We start from the raw sequence: 12,498 nt of genomic DNA on the forward strand, positions 1-12,498 counted from the left end.
CGTAGGAAGTATCGTGAATTATCCTACTATAATACAGGATAACAGGAAGTGAAAGCAATTGTGGGTGTTTCTCAAACCCACTTTACATCAAATAATAATTAGACGTACAATACAATTTTCACAAGAGCCACTGGCCCCTTTTGCAAAATAAACGTAATATCCGAGATTCCGGGTGTTTTCAAACCCATCTATGAGCGCTCGATTCATAATTTAAATCTGGCCTCTCTGTGATCATTAAAGGTTGGGCCATCAACTAATATGATATGATGATGGATCTGAGATTATAGAATAATGAAATTAATTATTTTTCCCCCTCTTATAAGTGGGTGTATCTCGTGGGTGTATCTCGACACCCACACAATCCAGGTGAGCCGTCAGTATTCTTGGACCTGAAACAGTCTTTTTGAATTCTGTCCAGATTTCCGAGAGTTTGAAGTCTTTTGAGCGAACTAAAAAGCAGTAAAAATAATACTTTTTGATTATAACAAGAGGCTTATTATTTCACAGAGAAATTTTTAAATGAGGCCTTTTTACCCAAGTGTCATCGTATTGTACACTAGTACATTATACATTAGTACATTAGCTTCGAGCTAAATTAAAATTGTTCAAGAGTTCCATTACAACTGGGATCATGTGTTTCTGCGACGACACCAGCCAGCAATCTTGAACCAGTTTGGAACTTCCTTCCATCTTCGGTTACGACCTTCTGGCGTTGTGAAGGGTTTCTCCTGCCAAACGTTCTGAAACACAGATGGAAAGTCATATAATATTAGGTATGATGTAGTCAAACGGCAAATCTTACTATATATAAAGCGAGACGATCAACTTTGACACGACTTTCCGCAAAAACTGTGAGAGATATACAACCGAAAATTGTGGTGTCAAAATCGCAAAATAAATAAACATTGGCCCCCTTTCTTCATGAGGCGGCCGAAATCTTAGGGACACGTTCATGAAAAGGTGGCACTAGAGATTGATTTTTCACTGCCAAAATTGTGTGAAGCATTTTAAAATACTTGCGTCTCAAGGAGTATGCTATGAAAGTTAACCAAATTTTAATATGTGGTCCAAAAAGATTCAAATATCACATAATTAAGTCATTCATCTCTTTATATCTGTTAATTGTGCAGATATGAGCCAGAAATCACAAAATATTCATTTCTTGCACCTCTAATGATGAATTTACATTCTGTGAGTGTGTCCTGCTTCTCAATGTGATTATTGAACCTTTTTGAGATAGTTGAGTGTTAAAAGTGCAAAGAATCACCGGTTAAATGTGGAGTTACGATGCAATTATCACACACAGGGTTAATTCTGACTAAGTATTTTAGAATGATAAATGTGATATGAATATCAACGGAATGATTGTAATAATGAACTCTATCGATCACAATTATAGCATGTTAACTAATATTTAGAGAATTTAGATGGTTAAAAGTGCCATAATGAGTCAAAAATCACATAAATGAGCATTTATTGAAATTATGCTGTATCAGGGGAATGTATCACTTTTTGGCTCTATATCAGGTTGGTATTCATAGTAAATCTGCAGTAATTTGTTGTGACACTTGTTTATGGTCATGGAGAAGTTCGTTATTAGAGTAATAGTGGAATCAATAATCACAAAACACTGATTTTAAACTGAGTAAACTAGGCAAGTACTTTTACAGCTCAAGCCATGATAATTTTGTCGCCATAATGTGACAAATAAATCATATCAGTAACATATAATACTTAATTGAATTTTTGAAATGTGATTATCGATTCATTACCTTTACTTTCAAAATGTCATTACAACTTGAACATTACATATGATTAAATTGTCACACTTTAAAGAAAATTACATATTTGGTAGCTAGATTTGTGTGATTTTTGAATCATTTAAGCACCAAGATCAAAAATTATCGCCCAAAGGCCTTCAATATGGTATAAGCTTAGACATGGATTCAAAAATCACATAATAAGAATCATAGAATGGATATAAATTGTCATATCGTGCACTTAATTTAAGGCTTACTATAGTGTGACTTAATAGCGCACCTTTAACGAAAATGTGATTTTTGAATCATATTAACTGGTTTTAATACTATTTAATACTATTTTGTACCCTAAAAAATGATAGAAAGCCAATAAAAAAGTTAGATGATTCAATAATCACTGCTCAAAATAGGCTCATTTCCAACGTTTAAGTTGTGATTTTTGAATCATTTTGGCACCAATAACAATTTCAGATAAGACATTCCATTCCTTACATGCATTATAGTCACCATATCAATTTTGGCGTCTTTGTGAATAGTACTTTTCAGATTATCTAGTGTTGATTCATCTTGCATTTCTAATTGTGTGATATTTGAATCCTTGGCACACAAATAACGATAACTCCTGTGATATAAGCACTAGAGACTCCGTGATTTCAGGATCATGAAATTTAATCGAATTTCTAAAGGTATAGATAGATATATCAACCAACAAAGAGCAATGACTATTTTTAAATCGCATTTTAAAAATTCAATCTCTAGTGCCACCTTTTTTTGAACGTGTCCTTAGAGTTTTTCAAATTTAGCATGCGCTTTGGCCACAGCCTGAATTTCAAAAACAGCAAAACGGGTAAAAGGCCTAGCTGAGCAATAGGGCAATAGATATGATTTTCAAATATATAATAGGAAGAGCTTAAATGACGTATTTATTGAGGATGCTGAGCAGAGATTGGATCGGAATGGACTGACGATTGATTGTATGAGAAGATTAGCTGCAGATCGAAAGGGATGGAGAAATGTTACCCGCTGAAGTTGTATAATACAAATTGATGACACAGTTGATGCAGACTAATCCTTTTGGATTGAGATCTCGCCATGTAACATGACGTATGTATTAGCCGGTCGGCAGTGTACCTATTTGCCATTCAAACTATCAGAAAATACTGAACGAAACTTTTATTATGAAAATCTCTGCAAGCAAAGTTGAACATACCCTGGCTTCAAACATGTAAATCTCCTCTGTATCTCTCTTATTCAATGTCATTGCAGCGTTAAAGGCTTCTCTATTAAGCTTTCGTCCGATTAAACTGTTCATGTCAGTATTCTCTGTGATCTCTTTTAAATTAGGGGTCCCTGCCTTATTGAACTTCCATGATAACTGAAATTGCATTTGGTTTTACAGACTGATTTATACAACTTATTAATAATTCTTATTACAAAGTTAGAAATGGTATTGGCGTATAGCTGCTTAGTGCTTATGGATTTCAAAAATCTCATTCTAGAAATTCTCTTTCTAAATTTTGAAACCCAAATATCCCCTGCTTGTTCAAATAATTATTTATCAATTTTAACGAGGGCCCTTAGATCCAACAATTAAAACTAACCTCAAAATAACTCAGTTGATTGTCTGCTACTAGTATGGTTTTGTCAGCTCCGTATGCGAATGCTCCTTTGATAATTTGGTCAACAGTTGTTGTTTTTCTTTTAATTTTTTTTGTCAAAATTTCCTTCCTTTCTTTGCCCGCCCAGGTAAGTAAAACATAGGGTTCTTTTGTCCCCTCCTTCAGTACCACCGTGTATCTAGCTATCAAGTTACCAGCATACAGTGCAAACACTGTAATCTTCAACTCGTGGGGTACTATGAAGAGAGCCTCGATTGTACCGTGAGCTTGATGAAACACATCTGTCACTCTTTTTGGATACCCATCAAATGGGTACCATCCTTCTGATTCTTGTCTCATTCTCCAGATAAAAGGTCCGGATACTATGTATGCGAAATCTGAGGGATTTTGCTGATGTGTCTAAGAATAGAATCAGCAGCTTAAATGTAGTGGAAACTGAACGATCAATAAACACAGTATTTCATAAATAATGAATATCCATGACGTATACCACACGTCATCAAACCTTAGAAGGGCACTCTATTAACAGTTCTCGACTGATTTGAATGTCCTGCACAGCAGATTGAAGCATCTCTAAATTATTTACTATTTTTATTGTATTGCTGTGTAAATTTGATTTTAATTCTAATTCTAATAACTAAGTATCTTACCTCCCACGCGTACAGCAGCATCTATTTGAGAGTGGCATTCTGTTGGAAATGTGGTTCTGGGAGTGTACTGTATTCCTTTAACTACTGTGCTTTGAAACATGTTTACAGCTCCAACACCAGACTGAGGTAACTCTATAGCGTGTGTGGTTGTTAGTTAGTGGTAATATCATATTCTGTTGGGAAACGATCAGAGTTAAGGGGGCAGGGGGGGGTCTTTATGAAATTTCTCTCGAAATTGATTTTATAGTTGTTTCTGATAGAGGGGAGTGATATCTATCTGCTGCTTTTGGTCCCATGGAAAAATATTGTTTCTAGCCGAATTTATTGCCGGTCAAAGGTCAGCGTTCATGTGTAATTGTATTGCGCGAGCGATTTTCAATCGCGTGCCCTGAAAATCGAGTCTAAAATTCTATCTTCTCCTACATTTTTTGAGCAATCACCTTGAAACTTTCAGGATATGTTCTAAGGACCATTTAGAAGATTCCATTCGATCAGAATTTTAAGATAGGCCTTAGAAAATTTTTTATTCGATTTTGAAAATCTTGGACCTCGTTTTTTGACGATTTTTCATGAACGCTGACCTTTGACCGGCAATAAATTCGGCTAGGAACAATATTTTTCCATGGGACCAAAAGCAGCAGATAGATATCACTCCCCTCTATCAGAAACAACTATAAAATCAATTTCGAGAGAAATTTCATAAAGACCCCCCCTGCCCCCTTAAATTGCAATTAAATACTTTCCTTGTTATCATTATTTAAATAACTTATCGAAAATGCTCATTTGAATATACAATTTAAGCTAACCTGGGTACAAAGTATGAACTGCCATGGTATCATCGTTGTGCATATTCTGGATCTGGAACGCATTTTTAGGGTACCCTGGCTGCATAAGTGCGTCTTGTTGCTGGGAGTGGAGAATTCCTAGAGCATGTCCTGGAGTTTGTATAATACGTTATTTTCTAAAACAGATTAATAACGAGTAAATCACATGGTCACTCTTTTGACACTAAGTTAAAACCAATTATCACTAACTTATTTAAGTTAAACAATTACTAAATAAGAATATTCTCACCTATTTCATGGGCAGCAACATAAAACATGCTTACTGCTCTACCTCCGTGATCATGCTCACTAATACCGAACTTCTGGAAATCATTGAAATGTATTTCACTGTTGGTTGGAGCATAGGCATGGGCCTTCTCTACACCTGCACCGTGGTAGGTTCTACTGTCAGCATGAAGTCCTTTGATAAACATGAACACTATCTCAGCACTTGCTGTGGGTGCTACTTCTTGAAAATTAAAACCGGTGTTGGAGAAAAGATTCAATGCTTTGAGAACCTCTTGCCGTGTCCCATCTTGCTTGAGAATGGAACTGAAACAGAAGTTTCGTTTACCAATTTTGGCGGCAAAATTATTTTGCAGTCCAAACAAATTCTAACACAAGTTTAGTCCATGTGAATGTCATTACATCAATATGGCCAAACGTTCCTATTGGTGTGATAAACCAGATAACTGTTCACATTTAAATTACCTGAAGTTCTGGAAGTTGAATCTTATAGACATAGTGCTTTCAACAATTCCCCACTTGTGACTTGAGAGTGAAAATCTTTTTCTGCGAGTTGGTTTGATACGTTTTGTAGCGCCACTAGATAATGTCCATCTCTTGCAAAGACGAGACAGCATTATATCGTGGTCTCCTTCATGTGTTATCACAGCAGCCTAGTGTAATTAATAATTATTCATCAAAATAAGAATACAGGAGATTGAAAAGTATTATTTTGAATAGGATTCTTCTGACTATTTATTTATAGATTCCATCATGCACTTACTGCCAAACAATTTTATGTCTGTAAGAGTTCGTTTAATAAGGGGTCGTTCACACATTACGTGATCACTTTTGGCCAAATTTTAACCCCCCCCCCCCTCCGTAATTAGTTTTACACATAGCTATTGTGTTAAAAGTACACTAGAAACCCCCTCCAGTGATTACATAATATGTACGAACGACTTCTAAGTGCGTGAGTTTGTTATGTTCGGACGTCATGACATACCGATGATATCAGTTGAGTATTATACACAGTTTTGGCCACCTCTTTTCCTCTAATTGAAACATGCACCTTGCCCAGGATCCCTCCAAGGCGCTTATAAACATCAAGTCTGGCCTTGAAAGCAAGGGTTTTAAGGTCATTTTCAGTCAGACTATAACATGAATCTAACACAGACTCTTTGGACACCAAGTTTGATAAGAATTGACCTGAAAAGTGAAATTATTATTATATTATAATGAAGTTAGCCTACAGTAATACAATTTATTAGGATAATCAATATCTCACAAAGGCCAAACCTAACCTAAAAATAGTCCAGGCAGATTGATAAGTATACTTATTACTTACCATAAAATAAAGTAAGGAACTGAGCACATAGTTTCCCACTCATAAGTCTCAACGCAACTATCTCTAGAGGAGTGTCGTCTCCATTTGCAGTTTTGGTATCATAGTTGAAACCGAGGAAAACTGACCGGCTTCTTCCGTTTCTAACGTCATTGAACTTAATGTCTACTTCCAGATAGTAAGATTCAGATTCAGCCACTAACGAAGCACTCTCCTTTGCCCCTATGGAGATCAGCATTATTATTTTGGAATGAGATAATTCTAATAACTTCGTCAGCCAAGGATTCAATTAATCGATATCGCACAATACACTATAGTTTTGATAATTCTCTAATCAACTGTGTCACAAAATTTCGAAATTTGGGAGATTCCCAAGTTACCAGTTCACTCCTAGAAATGAAATGAAGATAGAAACTAACTAACTAAACACAACACTGTCATACATGACCAGTAACCATAGTAACCATAGTAACCAGTCACTGAAATGTTATCAGTTGTGTTTACCTGGCATCATGAACGCAACTAATGTCTTTTGTTCGGCTGGTATGATAAGAGTGCTTGTTTGATTTGTACACTTTTCTCCGTTCTCATCAAATACCAGGTCAGCATTCCCACACCTGTCCTTTTGCATGAACCCTACCATCTCTTCCGTAATTTCACCTAATAAAATACAATCACGTGAGATGACGTCATCATGTGAGATGACGAAATCACGTACATGAGCTAACATTTAAGTACACGGTAGTCGGTAACCAAATGTAAATCTGGCGTCAGTTTCATAACCTACCATCTTCAACATGGCCATTGAAGCGTAGAAATGATTGAGTTGCTTTTTCTAAATCATTCTGATCAAACTTTGCTCTTTTCTTTGTTCTCTCTCTATCTCTTGAGGGTGCCTCCCCGGCTTTCTCATCCATGGTATTATCTACATAACCTTTTGGACGATAACATGTTATGAGCAAACTTGTACACTTCTCTTTGTAGTTATTTTGGAATTTTATGATTTTAAACTACGTGGTTTTATTTTCTCTAGATGTTCCCGGTATTTAACTTAATTAAGAGTTTTACAAAGCAATAACCAGTAACCATAGTAACCAGTTTTACAAAGCAATGATAATATTTATGATCATATTTACGATCGTCAATCAGATATTAGTCTCACCAGCAAAGGCAAGGAAGCCAAGAGGAGTTTTAGTTGCATTTGGGAGATTCCCAATATCTTGTAGAACTTTAATGGGGATAGGCTCTTCGATTGTGACCACTGCAATTTTAACTCCTGAATTTAATGTTTATTAGCGTTTGCAGAACATATTTCAGGTTAGAGACTTGAAAAACGAACGTGAATAGTGGGCTCAATTTCCACGAAAAGTCAATATGCATCATCCTAAGAACTATGAAAAAGAGCACACCATAACAATAGCATAATAAAGTTTTACCGTCTGCTCGCTCCTCTATTTCAGGTTCCATATCCGGGACCCTAAACGGTGTCTTGGTTTGGACAGGTGCTTGGGTTGGGATAAACTCTCTTTCTTCCATATTAGGGATTGTTGGGGCGACTGAAATATCAATATGGATATCAGGACTCAGGAGGCCCAGAATTAAAAGAAGATTAATGCTAATAAATAAAATATCAAGTTATCATGGATGTAAGCCTCTGACAATAAGTTAATAGAATGTAACTACGGTAACCAAGGTAACGTTACCATGGTAACTAACCCTCCTCTTCAATTCCAAAGACCAAAACTCTGGCCACTTTCATGTTCTTGCTGGATGATTGTATTTTCACTGCATGTCCCAGTAAACTATCGTTCTTAATAAAGAATTTAAAATAGTTGTCAGTTGTATTAACAATTAACACTTGAAGATTGGCTATTATTCATGAATATTGAATATTATGCGAATATTTTGTGAATTTATCATCGTCTCTTGAAGTATAATCTGCTATTTAGAAGGTAATGATTGTTCTACCACCTGACATCTATTAACCAGTCAGTTTGTAGCACCAAACAGTCACATATAATACCGTCAGCGAGCCCCTCATCTCAGCTGTTATTGACAATAAACTTTAAACACATTACTCTTACCGTTCGGCAGTGGATCACATAGCGTGTCATGGACTGGTCTTCTAGTTTTCCATCTGCAACCCCACAGTAGGACTGTCCCACATATAAAACCGCATCTTTAATCGTCGTTAATTCGCTCTCATCATCTGGAGCATACAGCTCTATCTGGGATAGATACTTTTAAGAACAGAGCCCCTTTATAGACTTTATAGACTTTATAGACTTTATAGACTTTATAGACTTTATAGACTTTATAGACTTTATTATAGACTTTATAGACTTTATAGACTTTATAGGATACTGGATAAGTATCCGAGACTTTCCAAGTGCCGAGATGGTATTTCATAAATTAGAATCCATTTTTATAAAACCTACCTTGGTAATCTTGGATTGCTTCTCGAGTGTAACAGTCAACCAATTGTGACTTGCAGCAAGCTGGGCATATGTACTGTCTCCGGAGAGGCAATCCTTAGCATCCGACTTATTTCCACCGGTACTTTTAGGCTGATCCAAGACAGCGCCAATTAGAGTTAAAGGTGATTCTGGAGTGATATTCAAAAATGTGAGCTACGGATTGTGGCTTTCAGAAGTAATGGTAGTGTGGAATATAACTCAAAATGTCTTCCAATTTGTTGGTTCTATATTGTTTTGTTGTTGTCGTTATTATTGTCGTTATTATTGTCGTTATTATTGTCGTTATTATTGTCGTTATTATTGTCGTTATTATTGTTGTTGTTCTTGTAGTCTGTGATATCATGATGTTGCGTGAATGTGCTTTCAAAGGATACAGTTCCCTGACACAACGTTCCATAATGCTTCCTGTGCTTCACTATAATCAACATCGGGTCTCCGGATCTCTCAAATGCTGTGTGAATTTCTATTGGGCGCTGCAAATATTTGTATCCCCCTAGAAAAATTATCTGATTATTTTACTGCATGAACTTTATCACTCCTACTCTGAAGAAAAATGCGCTCAGACAACACAAAGTTGAAACCGCGAGTCCACCATAAACTCGTGGGTTTTGTAAAGTTTTAAATGTATCATGCTTCACAGTTTAAACATAATGCTTAAAATGTTCCAAAAAGTTTTTGTAAGAATAATCTGACTTCAGCAAATACCTTGAATTCCAGTTATAACTATCTCATGAAGCAGCAGCATGGTTTTAGAGTGTTTCTTTGATAAAGATATCCTGTCCCCATATCCATCGCAAGTAAATCTGGGGGATAATGAGGAAATGGTCACAGTTGAAATGGTCACAGTTGAATGCTTATTGCTTATTAAATAATACTACAGGTTTATTGACAGCTCTCTCCCATAAACAAACTTCCTTACTGACCAGGTCTATGAAAATAAAACGCTCGTGGAACATTTGCATCTTATAAACCCGCTTAGTGTGCTAGCGTTGGAGAAAACCAAATCAGTAAATGTTTACAAAATCATACTCCAATCTATAACCAATGTCCTATACCTGTAAACCTGATCCTGCTGTCTGAGTCCATGTCCTTGCACGAGTGTACCACATCTCTTAACAAAACTTGACCCTTGGTACAGATCCACATCAACAAAGGACATCTCATCTTTACAGAACTTGTACGTCTTCTTGTTCTGTACACAACCCCACGTTTTGTTGAACCAGCTGGTGTAGTAGTAGGAATGTAGGGTCAACTGATTAGGATAAAGTGGCCTTGTTATCGGAAAAATAGAATATTCAGGTGAGAATTATCAAGTATTTAAACAATATCATGCGTTAAGTAGTCAAATCTTTTATTCATTTTCTGATTTGTTTATTTGAATGAAGTTTCGAATCATAGTACAGAGGGTTTTCTTGCAAAAAAGATCGGTACGGGTAAATGCCTCACAGAATGGCTAGCCTCACAGAATGGCCAAATTTGTAAATGTTTTTGTAACTAATTTTTTATAAAAGACTGGTTTTCAAATTTTTGAACTAAGTTTACATTTTGGTGAGAACTTCTGGCACCAGTATGACAAAAGATGTTCAAAGAATAGTATTCATCAAACAAAACGAACATTGTTCAATATAGGAAGAAAAAAATGCTAAAATGGCTACACGCCTCACAAAATGGCCAAAATATGCCTCACAAAATTTGTTTTCAAATTTTTGAACTAAGTTTGCATTTTGGTGAGAACTTCTGGCACCAGTATGACAGAAGATGTTTAAAGAATAGTATTCATCAAACAAAACGAACATTGTTCAATTTAGGAAGAAACAAAATGTTAAAATGGCTAAACGCCTCACAAAATGGCCAAAATATGCCTCACAAAATGGCCAAAATTTAAAACTCCTTTTATTCAATGAAACCATAAGTCTAAAGTATTCACAAGCTATTTATCATACAATAACACCCCAGATGGAGTGTTTTTACAGCCGAATGAAGGTTATAAATCATGAAATCAGGGAATATGAACAACGCCACACAAAATGGCCATTTTTGGTGTAGGAAATTATGCCCTTTTTATTCAGTTCTAAGAAATTTCACCTATATGGGGGTGTTAACAAGGCATATTAATACCAGCAGCATGCCTGAAACAAGAGCCAAAGGTTTTAGAAAAATAAAATTTTCTCGTTTTCTTTTTTTTTTTGCCATTTTGTCAGGCATTTTTTCTTTTTTGTGAAATAATTTTTCACAGCTCAGTTTTTTCGTGAGTTTTAGGTTATTACCCCATTCCTTAATAGGTTTTCTAAGAACGTGTGGTGATAGAAATTTAAAAAGTATCTCCATCAACAAAATTATAGAAATTCAGATTTGGCCATTCTGTGAGGCATGTTTTTTTGGAGGAAGATTTTCCGGCCAATTTTTCTCAAAGAAAAAATGGTTATGAGATTAAATGAACCCCCGGGAAGAAAAATATGAGTGTCAACTTAGCTTCTTATGAGATAACAACTGGAATAAAGTGTGTTTTGTGACTTTGAGAGACCTTCCTTTTTTTTGGCCATTCTGTGAGGCAAATACCCGTATCACAAATATTAAAACTCACAGTAGCGATATAGACCACTCCACCAAACTCAGCCTGCCACCATAGCTCATCCCCGTGAGCGCTTCCATCCCACTTACTGAGCACTACCTCCGCTGCAACCCTCATATCATTGTCAAAAGCGGGTCCTGGTCCAGCTGTGTGGTATGCAGGGTTTATCTGGCGGGTTGTAGAGGGTACTATCTCTTGTAACTCTGGTAACTCTGGTAACCCTGGTAACCCTGGTCTCTTGTTGGTCCCTCTTCCGTGGGAACGAACTGTATCATTTCCATTGAAGAAGGCATTATTTAGAAGAAGAGAAGATAAGTCAGAGGTGTTCCTATTCAGGAGATTTGAAGGCGGGAATATGTCTGTACCATTCAGGGCATAACTTAAAACAGCTGAAATGTTTAAAATTACTTACAAATTAAACCTCTTTAAAACATTTGGTTACTGATAGTTTTCACCAAGTAAAAGAGCTTCAATTATTATCAAATCACCAGTGACAAGTGCCTTTGTTGAAGAAATGATAGATAGTGTCAAGTGAGGTCTCATTTGTAAAGGAACCTACCTGACTGTAATGCTTAACTCACCTGAACTGAGAACAACATCACTTTCCGCTAAAGAAATTAAAATATTAATAGCAAAAAACTTAACAAAAATCATTTGAACAACTAACAACACTGCGAGCAAACACGCATATTCCAGTAATTGCAAGACAAGAATATATAAATGTCGTCATGGAAAGTGATTTATTAATTCTATACCTATTGAACAGTTAATTATTTAATTAAGTGTTGCAACTGGTAAGTGGGTATACAATTCTAGTAATAAACTTATCATATCAGAATAGCTACGCCGCTCATGTTCAGTGCTCAGTTCTGGATAAAAAACGATACAAATGTTTAGATTTGTGATCCTACTAACAGAAGAACTCTTCTCTTAGAAAATATAATCGTAACTATAATTTTGGCAGTTTATGTATTTAATTTTGCGATACATTACAGTATGTGATACAGTAATGCTTTCTCGGCTGTG

General features: G+C 35.9%; 1 protein-coding gene across 1 annotated transcript; it reads right to left on the reverse strand.

The window, feature by feature from the left end:
• Positions 1-444: 444 nt before the first annotated feature.
• On the reverse strand, positions 445-12,076 carry LOC134817042 (uncharacterized). The gene is made up of 20 exons (XM_063826123.1): positions 12,054-12,076; positions 11,485-11,861; positions 9,956-10,152; positions 9,606-9,703; positions 8,862-9,028; positions 8,508-8,651; positions 8,140-8,233; positions 7,860-7,979; positions 7,586-7,699; positions 7,211-7,357; positions 6,928-7,083; positions 6,427-6,645; positions 6,085-6,287; positions 5,565-5,752; positions 5,104-5,405; positions 4,836-4,964; positions 4,030-4,161; positions 3,362-3,756; positions 2,971-3,135; positions 445-740 (listed from the first exon to the last, which is right to left on the reverse strand). Exons 2-20 carry the CDS (start codon positions 11,587-11,589, stop codon positions 630-632), a joined length of 3,186 nt encoding a protein of 1,061 aa, XP_063682193.1. The 5' UTR covers positions 11,590-11,861; positions 12,054-12,076; the 3' UTR covers positions 445-629.
• Positions 12,077-12,498: the final 422 nt, after the last annotated feature.

This window comes from Bolinopsis microptera, chromosome 6, assembly GCF_026151205.1.
Source record: "Bolinopsis microptera isolate Bmic1 chromosome 6, MBARI_Bmic_1.0, whole genome shotgun sequence".
Lineage (NCBI taxonomy): Eukaryota > Metazoa > Ctenophora > Tentaculata > Lobata > Bolinopsidae > Bolinopsis > Bolinopsis microptera.